We start from the raw sequence: 21,556 nt of genomic DNA on the forward strand, positions 1-21,556 counted from the left end.
TATTTATGATAGCGTTTGACAAAAAAGTTTAAAAGTGCTTATGGGTCATAGAAGTACTTTTTAGAGAAGCTCTTGCATGTGATTCTTCAAGAAGCACTCCCAAGTGCTTTTCCAATAAACATTTTGATTTCTTATGAAAATTTCAACGTCTTTATAATAAAAGCACTTTTGTTAGAAGCGATTATAAGCATAAGTGATTCCTAAAGAAGCAGTCTCAAACAAGCCCTAAGTGATTTTAAATGATTCTGAGAAAAAAAAACACATCTCATATGCTTCTCCATAAAATCACTTAATAACACTTAAAGTGATTATATAAAAAAATGAATCACTATAAGAGTAATTTTTGACTTATTTAAAATCATTTCCAAACGAACCTCAAAACTAATAATTAGTGGCCACATGAGTTTTATTTTTTTTTGTTAAATTCTAAAAAATATGAAAAGTTGATGAACCACATAACTCAACTTAGGTTATTGAGAGAAGGTAGTGACCTTCAAAACAACAATTCATTGTGACTACACACGTAACTCCAACGATTGTTGTCTATTCAAACCATATGTGGTAAAGTAACTTTTGAGTTGACATATGATGCTTTCACTCCCATAACACAGCAGGTGCATTGTATGTGAAAAACACAAACTAAATAATATTTTTTATTATATAGATTTGAATCATGCCCTTTTTGGAGAAGATAATTAATAAAGATAAAAAGGAAATTAAAAAAAATCCAATTTCATTATTATTCTTTTTGGAGGGTCCAAGTACATAGATAGAATAGTAATTGAATTTGATATAAAAGTGGAGAATATTGACATGTGGGCCCACGCAGCCATGTAAGACAAACGTGAAAAGGATGGAGAAAAGGAAAATGACAAAAAGAACCAGCTCACAGCATCAGTCTGGTCCCTCTCTCTACGTGTAGTCGATTCACAGCCACACCTTCTTATCGTACCGCCACGCGTGATGCTAATCCATGATCGTCCGCATCCAATCCTAGCGTACAAACCAGTGAGTCTTCCGTACGACGTCGTCTCTCTCTCTCTCTCTCTGGTCTTTCGAAACATTTATTCCATGACGAAATGTCTATGATGCCCCCACGCGCCGGCTCAACTTCCCATCCGCCCAAACACGGAGGGGTAGTATCGTCAGAACAAAACAAATACAGGAGGTTGTGAGTTGTAGAACAAATCCAGATGGAAACGGAAGGGCATGACCGTAATTAAACGCAATTCCCGTGTCGAACACGGCTCAGGGATGCTATATAAACAACGTTCCCTATGGTTCTCAACCTTCACGAAAACAACGAAGCACCGAATTTTGCTCCCCCATTTTTTTTGTGAACCTCAGGTTTTTTTTAGGTGTTTGTGCGGATTCTAGGTATAATTAGGGTTTCTTCAGCCTCTTCCTTCAGATCTTCGTCTTGGTCCCAAGTTTTCGAATCTGAAGGTTGTGGTATGATTCTCCTCTGGTTCTTAGTTTTGCGGATTTTGCTCATTCCATTCTGTGTTTTTGTCTAATTATGATCTTTGATTTCTATCGGTTTCAGGTAATTGATTTAGAGATTTAAAAAGGGATTCTCGAAGGAGATTGTAGCTTTAATTCAGAAACTTCAAAACAATTTGTAAGTGTGCTTCCTTGGCCCTGGTTATTATTTCGTGGATAGTTTTGCCTATTGGTTTGATGTTTTCGGGCAGAAAGAAGGTTTCTTTTTTGTGTACATGAAAAAGATTATGTCAAGATTTTGCTTTTGTTATTGACATATGCAGAAGTGAGGATTTTTAATTTATTATTGTAAGGAAAGAATGAAGATTTTGTTAGGACTGTAAGCAATTCTTCGCTTTTGATGCATGGCGCCCTTTTCCCTGTTCAACAAATCACAATGCTTGGTTGTTTCTAACTTGTTCAACACAGATTTTGTTTTTCTGGATAATTCCGTAAAATTGTTGATGGAGTTGTATGCTTGGATGTACTGGCTTTGTTGAAATTAGATTCTAAGGTTTCTGGTTACTATTCTTTGCTGTTATATCGCAACTGCCTTTTCATGTCATTTGCAAAGATGTCTCCTTTACCTGGACGCCCTTGGTCTATCGTTTTTGCAGGAAAAAAACTGAATGAGCTAATGGAGTCGAAGGGTGGCAAAAAGAAGTCTAGTAGTAGTAAGTCATTATTTTACGAAGCTCCCCTCGGTTACAGCATTGAAGACGTCAGGCCTCACGGTGGAATCAAGAAATTCAGATCAGCTGCTTACTCTAACGTAAGTTTTACTGTTTGTTTCTGGGTGCATGTAATTTCTGGTTTGTTTTGTATGAATGGCCTTCTAATATTACCTTATACTGTTCTCTATGCAGTGCGTCCGCAAGCCATCCTGAGTTCTGCTAAGTCTAGACATAACCCCGTGCGATCGTTAATACTGCAATTTTACTTTAGCTCTAGTCTGTTTCTCTTTCCTACTTCTCTCGTTCTTTCTCGTACTTGTTCCCTCGCTAGTTCTCCTTTATCTGCTGTTGCAACGTTATTTCCTTCCTTAATTCGAGATGGCTGTACCGGTCTCTGCAATTGGATTTGAAGGCTATGAAAAGAGGCTCGAGGTCTCATTCTTCGAGCCTGGACTGTTTGCTGACCCTGCCGGCATGGGTCTCCGTTCTCTGTCGAAAGATCAATTGGATGAGATTCTGAAACCAGCTGAGTGCACCATTGTTTCCTCACTCTCTAATGATGATCTGGACTCTTATGTCCTTTCGGAATCGAGCCTCTTTGTGTACCCATACAAAGTGATCATCAAAACCTGTGGAACAACAAAATTGCTTCGATCAATCCCTGCCATCCTCAAGTTGGCTGAGACTCTCTCCTTGGCTGTAAAATCAGTGAGGTACTCTCGTGGGAGCTTTATATTTCCTGGTGCTCAGCCCTCTCCACATCGTAGCTTTTCAGAGGAAGTAGCTGTCCTTGATGGCCATTTTGGCAAGCTTGGTTTGGCAAGCAGAGCATATGTTATGGGTAGCTCTGACAAAACACAGAAATGGCATATTTACTCTGCATCGGCAGAGTTGGCAAGCTTACTTTGGGGCGCACGCCAATCAGGACCCACATACACATTGGAGATGTGCATGACTGGTTTGAACAGGAAGAAGGCATCTGTGTTTTACAAATCAAAGGCAAGTTCAGCTGCTGGTATGACTGAAGAATCTGGCATTAGGAAGATCCTCCCCCAGTCTGAAATATGTGACTTTGAGTTTGATCCTTGTGGTTACTCCATGAATTCGATTGAAGGGAATGCAATTTCTACCATCCATGTGACACCAGAAGACGGTTTCAGCTACGCGAGCTTTGAAACAATGGGATACGACTTCAAAAATGTGAACTTGACCCAGCTGATTGACAGGGTTTTGGATTGTTTCAAACCGGCTGAGTTCTCCGTCGCTTTGCATACCACCAGTACTGCAGGCGAACAACTCAACGCTAAGTTCCCCCTGGATGACTTGAGGGGATACTGTTGCGGAGAAAGCAACTATGAGAGGCTGGGTTTGGGTGGTGCTGTCATCTTCCACAGCTTTGTCAAGGATGCAGGTTGCCAGTCTCCAAGGTCAATTCTGAAAGGTTGCTGGAGCGAGGACGAGAAGGACGAGGAAGTTGAAGAGATAGTTATGGACAAGATCTAGTGTTCTATTGTTTGTGTTTAGTAGTAATGAATAAACAAAATGTGACGTGGGGTTATGTTTCTCTTATATAGTAGGGTAATAGTTTGTCATGCAGTATGTTTTGCTGCATTTAGTCTGCTATTTTGAATAAAGAGGATCTCTGGTGAAAGAGATCCTTGATCCTTGACTTCCTGGATGTATGAAGTCTTGTTGAAATTATTTCTTTTATGAGATGAAAGTTAATCTATATAATTTCTTGTGTTATCCGTCCGTTTACTCTCTCTCTCTCTCTCTCTCTCTCTCTCTCTCTCTCTCTCTCTCTCTCTCTCTCTCTCTCTCTCTCATATTCATGGGCTTCTTAGTGTATATTCATTTCTTCCTCCAGGAAGTCTTGTTCAAAAACTTTTATGAGATGAAAGTCAGTGCGGACCATTTGAACGAAGACCAAAATGCGAGGACCATTTGAACGAAACCCTAATTTCTTGTGTTATACGTTTATGCTCTCTCTCTCTCTCTCTCTCTCTCTCTCTCTCTCTCTCTCTCTCTCTCTTACCCATTCAAGGGCTCCTTAGCATATATTCATTTCTTGCTATACAGCATAATGATATGAATCATAAGCGGTATGTTGTGGTTTCTTTCAGTCACAATGCCTCTTCTAGTTTGCAGTGTTTCATTCAACAAATGAAGAAAGAAGTTCATTTTATTCAACAAATGAGGAAAGAACATTTTATTCTAAGCATTGTCTGGTGCCTACAACCTTCTGGCCGATCGAATATGCTCTTTAGTCAGCATATCTCACTTTTCATGTGTGGATTTGTGTAATTTTGCTCAGCTTCATAGTCAGCATATGTCACTGTCCAATGTTCTTGCCTATGTAATTTTGCTACTGATGGTCTCTTATGCCTTCGTTTTGGGGAGTGGTAGAAATTTGTTAGGCATATGATGGAAGAGGTCAACCATTCCAAAGAAAAGCAATTTCAAATGAAGTAGGAAAGATCAACCCTGCCAAGTTTGAACCAGAAAGAAAGCATCAAGCATATGATGATGGAATAGGTCAATTCATTACACGTGCTTAATTGTCTTTGCAGAGAAGCTGCCTTCCCCAAAAATAGGGGTGCTCGTTCCAGTCAATTTCTTTTGGCGGCAATTTTGACTTTTAAGAAAGATGGCATTCAAATTGAAAACAGTGACCTAAAGAGGTGCCAATTGTTTCTGCATTTCCAGTCAATGAATTCGTATCTCGCTGTGTGAAAGTTGGACGTTCTCTCAAAAAGAATAACAATGGATATATCAATTACACTTGTTGTAACCAAGCGGGAAAAGCAGTATTGGGAGAAAAATTGTTATGCAATACGCATTATACTATTCATGGCTTAATATTCAGAAAAGAGCAATTTGATTCATGGCTCTTCTTCATACAAACTATCAGGCATTCAGTATGGTCGAAACTTCCTAGCCGCTCTCAACTGCTGTATCCGCTTTTTATCTTGCTCAAATTTGCTCTGCAGCATCATAATTTCTGCAAGGACAGATTATTAATTAGTGCTTTGCTTCAGTATTTGCACTACTTTTAACCAACAAGAATAAATATCTCTGATTCTTGAATATAAATTTTTTTGTTGTGAAAACTATGACAAGAAAGTTTATTGGAAACTAAGACCAGAAGCGCATGAAAAATGCCATTGCATATTCATAATGGGATCATATTATTTCTTCTTATATCTACTTTTTTCTTTCTTTTTCAGTTCGGAGGTGGGGAACTATGCAGCATTTGCACCAAAACTGGTGTGGTTTTCAGGTTAACAAAAAATAAACTTCATACGTAAGATTAACATACCATTCCTCTGAGCTTCTTTCCTTTGGAACCGGTAAAAATCTAGCCCGACTTCTGTGCGCTTCTTCTTGGCCACCTTGTCCTCCACAACAGCCTGGGCGACAGACCCTACTGTAATTCCACTCTCAGCATCTGTGGTCTTCTTCCTTCCTTTATGATGTACTACAACTGTCCATCCTCCTTCTGCAGCATGGGCTTCTTTTTCTTTCCTTTCCTGTATGTGCCACAAAAAAGTCAATGAGAATTATACAGGTAGCCAAATGACACAGGAACAAAAAAAGATTGACTGGTTTAAGAACGTGTAATACACATATATGTGAACTTATACACATTTGATCAATTGGACAGTTCCAATGTAGATACCAACGAATTTAAACAGATGGACATACACCACTGGCCAATGAAACATAGAAATACATTTTCAGACTACATGAGCATATATGAAGAGAGATCATAGGCAGGAGTATCAGACAAACTTCCATGAAGAAGTACAGATGTGGGCCAAAATTCAAAACAAGTAAACACAGCGGCATACACATGGCAGCTAATACATTCAGTGTTTATATACAAGTCAATACACATGAAAGTGTTTTTTTTTTCATATCCAAATCTTCAAGTATGTACACATACATATAATTGAAGTTGGCGTATGAACAACAGTTATTAAGAGCAAAGGTTCAAACTGCTGGTTTGAATGAAGATACTCCAGAGTGGTTGTAGCATGGAAGAGGAAAATTACCTGTTCCAATTTTTCATCATGAGCAATGATAAAGTCATCAATTCTTTGCTGCAGTACCTTCAATCCAGGTCTACTTTGATGGTATTCCGTAACCCATTCTGTGGATTCAGAAACTCTCATAAGAAAAATAAAATATAAAGCATTCTTATTGCTTCAATTTAAGAAGACAATCCTTGAATGGAAAACTAATATTACACATATGGACTTTAAAAAAATAATTTGAAGTTATTATCCATAGGTTATAGGTGATAGTTGGTTTTAAATTATGAACAGTTGCAGACACCAACAAATATTTTGAAATGAGTAATTCATACTTTTCATTCCTCTCGCACAGTCCTCATCCCCAGAAGAAATAAGGTAAACGTCATCCTGATCATCTTCTACTTGCCTCTCCAGTGCCTTCTTAGATTTTGATAAATCAACATCCCTCTTTTTCTTTTTCGAAGCTTTCTTGGATATGCCTACATCAACAATTTTGATTATTATTAGAAGCAGAAAAGCACTAATTGCCACGAAATTGTGTCAACTTGGATAAGAGCAATGTTTCAAATTCAAGAATCATACCTGATATTCCTTTTGAGCAGTTAACCAGATCATCTTCTACTCCCTCTTCAAGTGACTTCCCGCACTCTGATGAGACATGTTCCCTCTTTTTCTTTTTCTTAGCTTTCTTTGACTTGCCTACAATAAAATAAAAGCCTCAATGAGCGCCTGACCTTTTAAGTATAACTGCAATAAAAGCTCCATCCGGTGACTCTTCACTCAGATCAAACAAAATTTGTCACTTATTCATACTTTCAAATTTCAGTTCCCATACCAGCCTCAATGAAAACTTCAGCACTTTCATTCTCTTCCTGAGTTTCAAATTGGCTCAGATCTGTAACTCCATCATCTAAGAAAGAGAAGATTATCTTAAACAAGTCAAAAGCAGGAAAGGTTTCTATTGAAGACACTTCAATGGAATCAATGCAAATTCATACAGCTTGATAAAGAAATTGGAAAGCACTGACCTTAGCTTAGAGAAAAAGAAAACAATAATACACTCCAAGATATATAAAGCAAAATAACGCACAAACAGGCAAAAGCATTAGCAATTCGAAATTTCTCAATATTCACCCCCAAAAAGGGGCAATTTTAAAATACTAGGACACCAATAACAAATTACATCAACTTAAAGTTCCTCAGCAAGTACCAAACATTTAAAGTACAATGCTACATAAATAGTAGCAACTTACCATTTGTTACATCAAAATCATCATCATTCTCAGTATTTGGGTGATCCTGCTTGCTTTCCAAAGCTTTATAGTTCTTCGCTTTCTTTGTCTTCACTTTCTTTGGTGATTTATTCTTTTTCTTATCTTTGGCTGCTTTGGCTGATTTATCTGAAACAAGAAAATCAAATAGAGAAAAGAGAGTTCATTTCAAATTTAAAGCTCTAACAATTTATTTAAACCATACGAAACAGAAACCCAATGTACCTTCAATGGAGACATGAACAACCTTTCGAGAGTCACTATTGATTTCCTTCTCCCTTTTTCTCTTTTTCATCTCTATAGGTGACCTTTTATCTGAAAACAAATAAAATTACAGAATAACAACTGTTTTATACTCTTCGCAATAATTATAAAAACAGATAAAGCAAAAATTCTATAAGCCAAGTTCCAATTATCCAATTGGTTTTTGTCCAAAAAGTTCTACAATTTTCTAAAGCATGTAGCATCTGTTTTATTTCATTTTTTATAATCTAAAATAGATTTGCTCAACAACGAGGTTGGAGGGATAAACAAGACCACCTCAGAAATTTCAAAATAAATTTAAGCAGACAAAAATTTCGAAAAAGAATTTACAGCCAAAAAACAGATAAAAAGAAAGAATATAATTACCCTTTTCAATAAGCTCCAAATTTGTCTGGGCAAGCTTTTTGTTCTTATTGGTCTTCTTCTTGTCCTTCATTCCCATCTTTCTGTGACTCTGAGTATGGAGATAGATAGCTGGGCTCGTTTATGATTGTACCGTCCGTACGACTTACAATGAGTTCAAGCACCCGAATTTCCTACTCCTCAGACTGCTCTGTCTTCTTATCTGTGGATTTAATTGAAACCAATAAAGAAGATGAGGAAGAATGAGAAGAAGAAAAGGGTTTCTTAAGCTGAGAAAAATGACCCAAACGATTATAAAAAGTTCTAAACTTTAGAACTTGGATGATGGCTGTAATGGAATGAAGAGGGAGAAGAGGGGCTGTGGCGGGGAGAAAGGGGTTTTGAGTCCTTGAGCTTAGGGTATGTTGAAGGGGGCGCCGGCAAAATTTGATAATATGAATGGCTTGGTTTTATATTGAGTCGTTAAACTGAGGCCCAATTCTTTGGGTTTAAGAATCTCTGGTTAAGTTTTCGGGCTTGGCTGCCTTCGCTTTTTGAAATATCCATGATTTGATTTGATCTTGCGAAACCATACGAAAGGCACTCAGGTCCAAATACAGGACTTCAAAAAATCAGAGATGCAAAAGGAAACCAACGTAAGAAGACCGAACGTGAACTTGGGTGTCATCAAAGTAGAAAAACTCGCACTGAGTCGGTGTATGTATGATGCACTATTTCTCTTATAATAAGTGGTCACATATAAATGTGGGTTAGACTTAGGGGAACAAGTTGGATTAGAAATTTCGATTCCAAATGATTTGGATTCGAATTTTTTTTTTATATTTTGGCAAGTTCAAATCAATTCCGACATTTAGAAATTCCAAAGTCCAAAAATTCTTTAAAAAATTGATTAAACATCATGTTGAATTAAACATTATTTATTGACCAAATAGACATAGGCAAGTTGTTCTTTAACGAATAACAATATCTAAATACTAGCATATAATAATTTTTCTAGGTTTTGGTGTGAGTTTTCAATTATGAGCTAAGTTTAACATTTCAAATGGTTGAGCATGTTTAAAATTTTGCATTTGTTTCCGAAATTTTCCAAAACTTTCGAAAATTCCAAATTTTTTGGAACAGAATTTCAAGATAACTTTCATTCTAAAACTTTCTAGATTGGAATTGGAATCCCCTAATTCCAATCTGTTCCGTTCTAAAATGAGGCCTAGTTAGACCAGTTGGCTATGACATTGAGTCCGACCCCTCGCACTTAAGTTTGAATCCCCTCCTTCATAATTAGACTAGTTTAGAGTAGATTATCGCTTGTATAAAAAATAAAAAAATTAAGCAGCCACATAACTAATCACATGAAGAGATTATATACAAGACATATATGAACATGTTATATGTAAATTTTCCTCGCTTGAATGTAAAATCCACTTGTCATCGAAATGAGAGACAACGTTGCTTTTAGACTCATGCTGACCAGAACCCAAAAAGTATGTAGCATTTATTCATACGATGTTGTGGCCTTTTGATCAGATAACAACATCTTGGTGACAGTTTATCTTTTGATCATATAATAACTTCAACCCAACTTATCAATGTCTATGCTCAAAAGCGTATGTGATGTAACTGTTGATTCTATATCATATTATATATATGTGGGAGGACTATGATTGTAATTAAAGGTTTTTAGGCCTACGACAACTGCGAAAATATAATCCAAATAAATACAGGAATTCCATAATGCTGAATTCTGGTCAAAAGGCTCACCCTAAGTTATAGGGCGACACGTGTTATGGCCCAAAAGGATGAAATGTGTAAATGGCTTCCACGTAGCATCACACATGTCGAGCATTCAATTGGCCCAACGTCCTATAAAAACCCTACCCAATTGTGAGATATTCATCATTAGCAAACCAAATTCGAATTATTAAAACTTCATCTGAATTTCAAGTGTTTTCAAGAAAACAAAGCAAAAACAAAATGGCTGACAACTCTCAGAAGATGAGCTACCACGCTGGAGAGGCCAAGGGCCAAGCTCAGGTAATTAGCTCACCTATTATTCTCCATTTGTTTTTGCTTATTTCTTCTGTTTTCTATTAAATATATTATATTTATATGTGAATGTGCATTGAGATTGATGTGGGGTGTTTTGTATTGGAAAATTTTGGATTTAACAGGAGAAGGCCAGTGGGATGATGGATATGGCTAACAATGCAGCCCAATCTACCAAGGAGACAATGCAAGATGCTGGTCAGAATGTGCAGGCCAAGGCTCAGGGAGCTGCTGATGCAGTCAAGAATGCCACTGGCATGAACAAATGAAGCTGCTCATGATGATAATCATTTTCATGACTTTTAATGACTTTATAGATGATAAAACTTTGATTGAGTTTTTTTTTGGGTCGAACTTTGATTTTTATAGACTTTTATGTAATTTGTTTTTCTTTCTTACCTTCCGTTTCGATGAAAGAATTGAAAATTGCATAGAATTCTAAAATAACAGAATTTAGATTCCAATCGGTTTAATTTATGTCAATTAATAATTTCGGTGTTCGAATTTATGTATGTCGAATTTTGCAAATAACAGAAATTTCAGGGAAAATAAATTTCTTCCACTCAATAGAAATAGTGAAACGTCTCTTTTGGTTGAAATTAAACTCGAAAATTTTGAGTGCTTAAGTTTCGTACTTAAGTTGCCAAACAATGGAAATATCAAATCATACTATTCAATTCCTGACTTTTAGCTAAACTCCGAGTTATTTTCGTCCATCTAAATAGAGGGTAATAGAGTAGTATGATTAGAAGGTATGTAGTATGACCCAAAGAAAACGACTTCTAAATAGTATCGTTTGATCATGATGAATTAAGTCATGAGATCTATATAACCAAAATAATTATTCACGTAGAGATTGATGAAAATCAATTATGAAAATGCCAAAGTAATTGCATTGTTTCTTCTAACAAAGATAACATGGTCTCTTTGTTGTTCTAGTGGACTTCATAAATAAATTCTAATCATGGCAGTGTTTATTCAAACTAGTAACATATCTATTATAACCAAAAGTGTTGAGATCCAAGTATCACCTTTCCCCTAAGGTCTTTAAAGGCAGTTAAATTAAAACATGTAAAGATCGCCTGACCAACATCCAACCAAAAAAAAAAAAAAAAGTGCAGTACCTCTCTTGTATCTCGCAAAAGAAAAAAAGAAGATAGAAATGATGTGAATGAACTTGGGGTAACTTTCAAGTAGAAAAACTCATATAGAGCTGGTGTATGCATTATTTTTCTTGTAATAAGTGGTCACATAACTAAGCACGTGAAAGAAAGTAGTGTGCATGAAAGAGCTGGTATATGCACTATTTTTATTGTTATAAGTGGTCACATAACTAAGCACATGAAAGAATATAACATGCATGATGATGTATAAAATTTGTTACACGTAAAAGGCACTTGTCAAAAAAACTGAAGGACAATATCGCTTTTAACTCATGTCGAGGATAACCCAACAAGTTTATAGAATTTACTCATAAGATGTTCTGGCCTTTCAATTAAATAACAATATCTTATGGAATATGGCATAGTCTTGTGAATTGTAATTAATTGATAATATAATCTAATATTACAAGACTCAACATATATAACTGTCTCAAAACCCTCAGAATAGCAATTGCCGACATGAAGATAAGACTCAACAGCGTTCCTAGTCAAAAGGCTCACCCCAAGTTATAGGGCGACACGTGTTATATATGGTGCAAAACCATGACCAGGATGAAATGTGTGCATGGCATCACACGTGTTGAGCATTCAGCTGGTCCAAAATCCTATATATACCCTACCCAATTGTGAGATATTCATCATTAGCAAATCAAATTTGAGTTATAACAACTTTATCTGAATTTCAAGTGTTTTCAAGAAAACAAAGCAAGAAGAAAATGGCTGACAACTCTCAGAAGATGAGCTACCACGCTGGAGAGGCCAAGGGCCAAGCTCAGGTAATTAGCTCACCTGTAAATTATAATTCTCCATTTGTTTTTGCTTCTTTCTTATGTTTTCCTTTAGATTGATGGGGATGTTTTGTATTGGATAATTTTGGATTTAACAGGAGAAGGCCAGTGGGATGATGGATAAGGCTAACGATGCAGCCCAATCTACCAAGGAGACAATGCAAGATGTTGGTCAGAATGTGCAGGCGAAGGCTCAAGGTGCTGCTGATGCAGTAAAGAATGCCACTGGCATGAACAAATGAAGTTGCTCATGATGATCATTTTCATAACTTTTAATGAATTTATAGGGTTAAGATGATGGCAAACTTTCATTGAGTTTTATAGACTTTTATGTAATTTTTTTTTCTTTCTTATCCTTCTTTTGAAAGAAGGAATTGAAAATTGCATAGAATTCTAAAATGATGGAATTTAGATCTCCATCATTTTAAGTTACGGAAATTAATAATTTCAGTGTTTGGATTTATGTATGTCGAATTTTGCAAATGAAATTTCAAGGAAAAACAAATTCCTTCACTCAATAGAAATTGTGAATGATGTCTCTTTTGATTGAAATTAAACTCGAAAATCTTGAGTGCTTAACTTTCGTGCTAAAGTAGCCAAACAATGAAAAAAATTAAATTCTACGCTTCAATTCTTAACTTTTAGCTAAATAATTAACGTACGGTAATAGCAGTATGTAGTATGACCAAAAGAAAACGAATTCTAATATTATCTTTTGATCATGATGAATTAACTCATGAGATCTATATAAACAAAATAATTATTCATGTAGAGATTTGATGAATATCAATTATGAATTCGTTGGGTTAGAGACTTTTTCACCTCAGATTTCTAAAGGTCTCATTCTGGGCCTGGGTGCCTTAGGGCTTTTTGAAATATCCACCAGTTGACCAAACACATTAAAATACACTCAAGTCAAGAGAACCAAACTAACACAAAAATACAGAATGTAAATGAACTTGGGGTAACTATCAAGTAGAAATTTTTTTATAGAGCTAGTGTATGCATTATTTTCCTCGTAATAAGTGTTCACATAACTAAGCACGTGAAAGAATGTAGCGTGCATGAAAGAGCTGGTGTATGCATTATTTTTCTTACAATAAGTGGTCACATAACTAAGCACGTGAAAGAATATAGCATGCATGATGATGTCTAAAACTCGTTACACGTAAGATTTTTTGAGGTTAAAGATAAAATGAACACTTGTTCAGAAACTGAAGGACAATATTGCTTTTAACTCATGTGGAGGATAACCCAACAAGTTTATTGGCATTTACACATAAGATGTTCTGGCCTTTCAATCAAATAATAATATCTTGTGGATTATGGAACAGTCTTGTGAATTGTAATTAATTGTTAATATAATTCAATATTACGAGAATTTCATAATGCTAAAAAAAAGTAATTTCCATTCACAAAACTGTCCAAGAAACACTCAGAATAACAACTTTTAAGACTCAACAGCCTTCCTGGTCAAACGGCTCACCCTAAATTATAGGGCGACACGTGTTATGGTCCAAAACCATGACTAGGATGAAATGTGTGCATGACATCACACATGTCGAGCATTCAGTTGGTCTAAAATCGTATATAAACCATACCCAATTGTGAGATATTCATCATCAGCAAATCAAATTTGAGTTATAACAACTTCATTTGAATTTCAAGTGTTTTCAAGAAAACAAAGCAAGAAGAAAATGGCTGACAACTCTCAGAAGATGAGCTACCACGCTGGAGAGGCCAAGGGCCAAGCTCAGGTAATTAGCTCACCTGTAAATTGTAATTCTCCATTTGTTTTTGCTTCTTTCTTCTGTTTTCTTTTAGATTGATGTGGGATTTTTTGTATTGGATAATTTTGGATTTAACAGGAAAAGGCCAGTGGGATGATGGATAAGGCTAACAATGCAGCCCAGTCTACCAAGGAGACAATGCAAGATGTTGGTCAGAATGTGCAGGCGAAGGCTCAAGGAGCTGCTGATGCAGTCAAGAATGCCACTGGCATGAACAAATGAAGCTGCTCATGATGATAATCATTTTCATGACTTTTAATGACTTTATAGAGTTAAGATGATGGCAAACTTTCATTTAGTTTTATAGACTTTTATGTCTTTCTTTTTTTTTCTTTTTTTTTTCTTTTTTTTTTCTTTCTTACCCTTCTTTTGAAAGAAGGAATTGAAAATTGCATAGAATTCTAAAATGATGGAATTTAGATCTTCATCATTTTCAGTTATGGCAATTAATAATTTTAGGGTTCGAATTTATGTATATCGAATTTTGCAAATGAAATTTCAGGGAAAAACGAATTCCTTCACTCAATAGAAATTGTGAAATGATGTCTGCTTTGAATGAAATTAAACTCAGAAATATTGAGTGCTTAACTTTCGTGCTAAAGTAGCCAAACAATGAAAATATCAAATTCAACACTTCAATTCCTAACTTTTAGGTAAATAATTAACATAGGGTAATAACAGTATGTAGTATGACCAAAAGAAAACGAATTCTAATATTATCTTTTGATCATGATGAATTAACTCATGAGATCTATATAACCAAGATAATTATTCATGTAGAGATTGATGAATATCAATTATGAATTCGTTGGGTTTGAGACTATTTCATCTCTTATTTCTAAAGGTCTCATTCTAGGCCTGGGTACCTTAGAGCTTTTTGAAATATCCACCAGTTGACCAAACACATTAAAATGCACTCAAGTCAAGAAACAAGACTCCACAAATCAGAAACACAAGAGAACCAAACTAACACAAAAATACAGAATGTGAAGGAACTTGGGGTAACTATCAAGTAGAAAAATTTCTATAGAGCTGATGTATGCCTTATTTTCCTCGTAATAAGTATTCACATAACTAAGCACATGAAAGAATATAGCGTGCATGAAAGAGCTAGTGTATGCATTATTTTTCTCATAATAAATGGTCACATAACCAAGCACAGGAAAGAATATAGTGTGCATGATGATGTATAAAACTCGTTACAAGTAAGATTTTTTGTGTTAAAGACAAAATGCACAATTTCCTAGAAACTGAAGGATAATATCACTTTTAACTCATGTGGAGGATAACCCAACAAGTTTATTAGCATTTACTCATAAGATGTTCTGGCCATTCAATCAAATAAAAATATCTCGTGGATTGTGGAATAGTCTTGTGAATTGTAATTAATTGATAATATAACCCAATATTACAAGAATTCCATAATGCTGAAAAAAGTAATTTCCATTCACAAAACTGTTTAAGAAACCCTCAGAATAGCAACTTTTAAGACTCAACAGCCTTCCTGGTCAAAAGGCTCACCCTAAGTTATTGGGCGACACGTGTTATGGTCCAAAACTATGACCAGGATGAAATGTGTGCATGACATCACACATGTCGAGCATTCAGCTGGTCTAAAATCGTATATAAACCATACCCAATTGTGAGAGATTCATCATCAGCCAATCGAATTTGAGTTATAACAACTTCATCTAAATTTCAAGTGTTTTCAAGAAAACAAAGCAAGAAGAAAATGGCTGACAACTCTCAAAAGATGAGCTACCATGTTGGAGAGGCCAAGGGCCAAGCTCAGGTAATTAGTTCACCTGTAAATTGTAATTCTCCATTTGTTTTTGCTTCTTTCTTCTTTTTTCTTTTAGATTAAAGTGGGATGTTTTGTATTGGATAATTTTGGATTTAACAGGAGAAGGCCGGTGGGATGATGGATAAGGCTAACAATGCAGCCCAATCTACCAAGGAGACAATGCAAGATGTTGGTCAGAATGTGCAGGCGAAGGCTCAAGGAGCTGCTGATGCAGTCAAGAATGCCACTGGCATGAACAAATGAAGCTGCTCATGATGATCATTTTCATGACTTTTAATGACTTTATAGAGTTAAGATGATGGCAAACTTTCATTTAGTTTTATAGACTTTTATGTCTATTTTTTTTTTTCTGTCTTACCCTTCTTTTGAAAGAAGGAATTGAAAATTGCATAGAATTATAAAATAATGGAATTTAGATCTTCATCATTTTAAGTTATGGCAATTAATAATTTCAGGGTTCAAATTTATGTATATCGAATTTTGCAAATGAAAAATGAAATTTCAGGATTAAAAGAATTCCTTCACTCAATAGTGAAATGATGTCTCTTTTGAATGAAATTAAACCCAGAAATCTTGAGTGCTTGACTTTTGTGCTAAAATAGCCAAACAGTGAAAATATTAAATTCTACTCTTCAATTCTTTACTTTTAGCTAAATAATTAACGTAGGGTAATAGCAGTATGTAGTATGACCAAAAGAAAACGAATTCTAATATTATCTTTTGATCATGATGAATTAACTCATGAGATCTATATAACCAAAATAATTATTCATGTAGAGATTGATGAATATCAATTATGAATTCGTTGGGTTGAATATCAATTATGAATTCGTTGGGTTAGAGACTTTTTCACCTCAGATTTCTAAAGGTCTCATTCTGGGCCTTGGTGCCTTAGGGATTTTTGAAATATCCACCAGTTGACCAAACACATTAAAATACACTCAAGTCAAGAGAACCAAACTAACACAAAAATACAGAATGTGAATGAACTTGGGGTAACTATCAAGTAGAAAAATTTATATAGAGCTAGTGTATGCAGTATTTTCCTCGTAATAAGTGTTCACATAACTAAGCACATGAAAGAATGTAGCGTGCATGAAAGAGCTAGTGTATGCATTATTTTTCTCATAATAAGTGGTCACATAACTAAGCACAGGAAAGAATATAGCGTGTATGATGATGTATAAAACTCGTTACACATAAGATTTTTTGCGGTTAAAGACAAAATGCACACTTGCCCATAAACTGAAGGATAATATCGCTTTTTAACTCATGTGGAGGATAACCCAACAAGTTTATTAGCATTTACTCATAAGATGTTCTGGCCTTTCAATCAAATAAAAATATCTCGTGGATTGTGGAACAGTCTTGTGAATTGTAATTAATTGATAATATAATCCAATATTACAAGAATTCCATAATGCTGAAAAAAGTAATTTCCATTCACAAAACTATATAAGAAACCCTCAGAATAGCAACTTTTAAGACTCAACAGCCTTCCTGGTCAAAAGGCTCACCCTAAGTTATTGGCGACACGTGTTATGGTCCAAAACCATGACCAGGATGAAATGTGTGCATGACATCACACATGTCGAGCATTCAGCGGGTCTAAAATCGTATATAAACCATACCTAACCGTGAGAGATTCATCATCATCCAATCAAATTTGAGTTATAACAACTTCATCTGATTTCCAAGTGTTTTCAAGAAAACAAAGCAAGAAGAAAATGGCTGACAACTCTCAAAAGATGAGCTACCATGCTGGAGAGGCCAAGGGCCAAGCTCAGGTAATTAGCTCACCTGTAAATTGTAATTCTCCATTTATTTTTGCTTCTTTCTTTGGTTTTCTTTTATATTAAATTGGGATGTTTTGTATTGGATAATTTTGGATTTAATAGGAGAAGGCCAGTGGGATGATGGATAAGGCTAACAATGCAGCCCAGTCTACCAAGGAGACAATGCAAGATGTTGGTCAGAATGTGCAGGCGAAGGCTCAAGGAGCTGCTGATGCAGTCAAGAATGCCACTGGCATGAACAAATGAAGCTGCTCATGATGATCATTTTCATGACTTTTAATGACTTTATAGAGTTAAGATGATGGCAAACTTTCATTGAGTTTTATAGACTTTTATGTAATTTTTTCTTTCTTTCTTACCCTTCTTTTGAAAGAATGAATTGAAAATTTCATAGAATTCTAAAATGATGGAATTTAGATCTCCATCATTTTAAGTTACGACAATTAATATAATTTCAGTGTTCGGATTTATGTATATCGAATTTTACAATTGAAATTTCAGGGAAAAACGAATTCCTTCACTCAATAGAAATTATGAAATGACTTCTCTTTTGATTGAAATTAAACTCAGAAATCTTGAGTGCTTAACGTTCGTGCCAAAGTAGCCAAACAATGGAAATATTAAATTCTACTCTTCAATTCTTAACTTTTAGCTAAATAATTAACGTAGGGGAATAGCAGTATGTAGTATGACCACAAGAAAACAGATTCTAATATTATCTTTTGATCATGTTGAATTAACTCATGAGATCTATATAACCAAACTAATTATTCATGTAGAGATTGAAGAATATCAATTATGAATTCGTTGGGTTTGAGACTTTTTCATCTCTGATTTCTAAAGGTCTCATTCTGAGCATGGGTGCCTTAGAGCTTTTTGAAATATCCACCAGTTGACCAAAGACATTAAAATGCACTCAAGTCAAGAAACAAGACTCCAGAAATCAGAAATACAAGAGAACCAAACACACACGAAAATACAGAATGTGAATAACTAAGCACGTGAAAGAATGTAGCGTGCATGAAAGAGCTGGTGTATGCATTATTTTTTCCGTAATAAGTGGTCATAGAACTAAGCACGTGACAGAATATAGCGTGCATGATGATGTATAAAACTCGTTACACGTAAGATTTTTTATGATTAAAGATAAAATGGACACTTGCCCAGAAACTGAAGGATAATATCGTTTTTAACTCATGTGAGGGATAACCCAACAAGTTTATTAGCATTTACTCATAAGATGTTCTGGCCTTTCAATCAAATAACAATATCTCGTGGATTGTGGAACAGTCTTCTGAATTGTAATTAATAGATAATATAATCCAATATAAGAATTCCATAATGCTGAAAAAAGTCATTTTCATTCACAAAACTGTCTAAGAAACCCTCAGAATAGCAACTTTTAAGACTCAACAGCCTTCCTGGTCAAAAGGCTCACCCTAAGTAATTGGGCGACACGTGTTATGGTCCAAAACCATGACCAGGATGAAATGTGTGCATGACATCACACATGTCGAGCATTCAGCTGGTCTAAAATCGTATATAAACCATACCCAATTGTGATCAGCAAATCAAATTTGAGTTATAACAACTTCATCTGAATTTCAAGTGTTTTCAAGAAAACAAAGTAAGAAGAAAATGGCTGACAACTCTCAAAAGATGAGCTACCACGCTGGAGAGGCCAAGGGCCAAGCTCAGGTAATTAGCTCACCTGTAAATTGTAATTTTCCATTTGTTTTTGCTTCTTTCTTCTGTTTTTTTATAGATTAATGTGGGATGTTTTGTATTGGATAATTTTGGATTTAACAGGAGAAGGCCGGTGGGATGATGGATAAGGCTAACAATGCAGCCCAATCTACCAAGGAGACAATGCAAGATGTTGGTCAAAATGTGCAGGCGAAGGCTCAAGGGGCTGCTGATGCAGTCAAGAATGCCACTGGCATGAACAAATGAAGCTGCTCATGATGATCATTTTCATGACTTTTAATGACTTTGTAGAGTTAAGATGATGGCAAAATTTCATTGAGTTTTATAGACTTTTATGTAATTTTTTTTTTCTTTCTTACCCTTCTTTAGAAAGAAAGAATTTAAAATTACATAGAATTCCAAAATGATGGAATTTAGATCTCCATCATTTTAAGTTACGGCAATTAATAATTTCAGTATTTGGATTTATGTATATCGAATTTTACAAATAAAATTTCACGGAAAAACGAATTCCTTCACTCAATAGAAATTGCGAAATGACGTCTCTTTTTATTGAAATTAAACCCAGAAATCTTGAGTGCTTGACTTTTGTGCTAAAATAGCCAAACAGTGAAAGTATTAAATTCTACTCTTCAATTCTTTACTTTTAGCTAAATAATTAACGTAGGGTAATAGCAGTATGTAGTATGACCAAAAGAAAACGAATTCTAATATTATCTTTTGATCATGATGAATTAACTCTTGAGATCTATATAACCAAAATAATTATTCATGTAGAGATTGATGAATATCAATTATGAATTCGTTGGGTTTGAGACAATTTCATCTCTTATTTCTAAAGGTCTCATTCTCGGCCTGGGTGCCTTAGAGCTTTTTGAAATATCCACCAGTTGACCAAACACATTAAAATGCACTCAAGTCAAGAAACAAGACTCGTAAATCAGAAATACAAGAGAACCAAACACGCACAAAAATACATAATGTGAATGAACTTGGGGTAATTATCAAGTAGAAAATTTTATATAAAGCCGGTGTATGCCTTATTTTCCTCGTAATAAGTGTTCACATAACTAAGCACGTGAAAGAATGTAGCGTGCATGAAAGAGTTGGTATATGCATTATTTTTCTCGTAATAAGTGGTCACATAACTAAGCACGTAAAAGAACATAGCGTGCATGATAATGTATAAAACTCATTACACGTAAGATTTTTTGTGGTTAAAGATAAAACACTTGTCCAGAAACTTTGGGACAATATCGCTTTTAACTCATGTGGAGGTTAACCCAACAAGTTTATTAGCATTTACTCATTAATTAGATGTTCTGGCCTTTCAATCAAATAATAATATCTTGTGGCTTATGGAACAATCTTGTGAATTGTAATTAATTGATAATATAATCCAATATTACAATAATTCCATAATGCTGAAAAAAGTAATTTCCATTCAAAAAACTGTCTAAGAAACCCTCAGAATAGCAACTTGGAAGACTCAACAGCCTTCCTGGTCAGAAGGCTCACCCTAAGTTATAGGGCGACACGTTTTATGGTCCAAAACCATGACCTGGATGAAATGTGTGCCTGGCATCACACATGTCGAGCATTCAGCTGGTCTAAAATCGTATATAAACCATACCCAATTGTGAGATATTCATCATTAGCAAACCAAATTTGAGGTATAAAAACATCATCTGAATTTCAAGTGTTTTCAAGAAAACAAAGCAAGAAGAAAATGGCTGACAACTCTCAGAAGATGAGCTACCACGCTGGTGAGGCCAAGGGCCAAGCTCAGGTAATTAGCTCATGTGTAATTCTCCATTTGTTTTTACTTATTTCTTCTACTTTCTTTTAAATATTACATTATTATATGTGAATGTGCATTGAGATTGATGTGGGGTGTTTTGTATTGGATACTTTTGGATTTAACAGGAGAAGGCTAGTGGGATGATGGATAAAGCTAACAATGCAGCCCAATCTACCAAGGAGACAATGCAAGATGTTGGTCAGAATGTGCATGCGAAGGCTCAAGGAGCTGCTGATGCAGTCAAGAATGCAACTGGCATGAACAAATGAAGCTGCTCATGATGATCATTTTCATGACTTTTAATGACTTTATAGAGTTAAGATGATGACAAACTTTGTTTGAGTTTTATAGACTTTTATGTAATTTTTTTTTCTTTCTTACTCTTCTTTTGAACGAAGGAACTGAAAATTGCATAGAATTCTAAAATGATTGAATTTAGATCCCCATCGTTTTCATTTATGGTAATTAATAATTTTAGTATTCGGATTTATGTATGTTAAATTTTGTAAATGACATAAATTTTAGGGGAAAACGAATTCTAATATCTTTTGATCACGATGAATTAACTCATGA

General features: G+C 35.1%; 8 protein-coding genes across 10 annotated transcripts; 7 read left to right on the forward strand and 1 right to left on the reverse strand.

Annotated features, from left to right (window-relative positions):
- LOC18782286 (S-adenosylmethionine decarboxylase proenzyme) lies at nt 1,280-3,908 on the forward strand. 3 transcript variants are annotated; one of them, XM_007215492.2, is made up of 4 exons: nt 1,280-1,452; nt 1,547-1,621; nt 2,100-2,254; nt 2,349-3,908. In XM_007215492.2, the coding sequence occupies exon 4, from the start codon at nt 2,535-2,537 to the stop codon at nt 3,657-3,659; it is 1,125 nt and encodes a 374-aa protein (XP_007215554.1). In that variant the 5' UTR covers nt 1,280-1,452; nt 1,547-1,621; nt 2,100-2,254; nt 2,349-2,534; the 3' UTR covers nt 3,660-3,908. The 3 variants fall into 3 exon arrangements, with proteins under 3 accessions (XP_007215554.1, XP_020416443.1, XP_020416442.1); XM_020560854.1 differs by having other exon boundaries at nt 1,280-1,449; XM_020560853.1 differs by having other exon boundaries at nt 1,280-1,446.
- Nucleotides 4,837-8,640, reverse strand: LOC18783215. The gene is made up of 9 exons (XM_007215080.2): nt 8,095-8,640; nt 7,690-7,779; nt 7,447-7,593; nt 7,029-7,103; nt 6,776-6,892; nt 6,526-6,672; nt 6,212-6,309; nt 5,476-5,686; nt 4,837-5,157 (listed from the first exon to the last, which is right to left on the reverse strand). Exons 1-9 carry the CDS (start codon nt 8,168-8,170, stop codon nt 5,072-5,074), a joined length of 1,047 nt encoding a protein of 348 aa, XP_007215142.2. The 5' UTR covers nt 8,171-8,640; the 3' UTR covers nt 4,837-5,071.
- Nucleotides 10,003-10,480, forward strand: LOC18781857 (stress-induced protein KIN2). The gene is made up of 2 exons (XM_007215169.2): nt 10,003-10,122; nt 10,260-10,480. The coding sequence occupies exons 1-2, from the start codon at nt 10,063-10,065 to the stop codon at nt 10,401-10,403; spliced, it is 204 nt and encodes a 67-aa protein (XP_007215231.1). The 5' UTR covers nt 10,003-10,062; the 3' UTR covers nt 10,404-10,480.
- Nucleotides 11,953-12,585, forward strand: LOC109948311 (stress-induced protein KIN2-like). Its single transcript, XM_020560941.1, has 2 exons — nt 11,953-12,073; nt 12,184-12,585. Exons 1-2 carry the CDS (start codon nt 12,014-12,016, stop codon nt 12,325-12,327), a joined length of 204 nt encoding a protein of 67 aa, XP_020416530.1. The 5' UTR covers nt 11,953-12,013; the 3' UTR covers nt 12,328-12,585.
- Nucleotides 13,749-14,215, forward strand: LOC18781941 (stress-induced protein KIN2). Its single transcript, XM_020560943.1, has 2 exons — nt 13,749-13,842; nt 13,954-14,215. The coding sequence occupies exons 1-2, from the start codon at nt 13,783-13,785 to the stop codon at nt 14,095-14,097; spliced, it is 204 nt and encodes a 67-aa protein (XP_020416532.1). The 5' UTR covers nt 13,749-13,782; the 3' UTR covers nt 14,098-14,215.
- Nucleotides 15,561-16,192, forward strand: LOC109948312 (late embryogenesis abundant protein 7-like). The gene is made up of 2 exons (XM_020560942.1): nt 15,561-15,667; nt 15,779-16,192. The coding sequence occupies exons 1-2, from the start codon at nt 15,608-15,610 to the stop codon at nt 15,920-15,922; spliced, it is 204 nt and encodes a 67-aa protein (XP_020416531.1). The 5' UTR covers nt 15,561-15,607; the 3' UTR covers nt 15,923-16,192.
- LOC18783554 (stress-induced protein KIN2) lies at nt 17,352-17,836 on the forward strand. Its single transcript, XM_007216552.2, has 2 exons — nt 17,352-17,466; nt 17,578-17,836. The coding sequence occupies exons 1-2, from the start codon at nt 17,407-17,409 to the stop codon at nt 17,719-17,721; spliced, it is 204 nt and encodes a 67-aa protein (XP_007216614.1). The 5' UTR covers nt 17,352-17,406; the 3' UTR covers nt 17,722-17,836.
- Nucleotides 19,068-19,547, forward strand: LOC18783260 (stress-induced protein KIN2). Its single transcript, XM_007215167.2, has 2 exons — nt 19,068-19,173; nt 19,285-19,547. Exons 1-2 carry the CDS (start codon nt 19,114-19,116, stop codon nt 19,426-19,428), a joined length of 204 nt encoding a protein of 67 aa, XP_007215229.1. The 5' UTR covers nt 19,068-19,113; the 3' UTR covers nt 19,429-19,547.

This window comes from Prunus persica, chromosome G3 (assembly GCF_000346465.2).
Source record: "Prunus persica cultivar Lovell chromosome G3, Prunus_persica_NCBIv2, whole genome shotgun sequence".
Classification (NCBI taxonomy): domain Eukaryota; kingdom Viridiplantae; phylum Streptophyta; class Magnoliopsida; order Rosales; family Rosaceae; genus Prunus; species Prunus persica.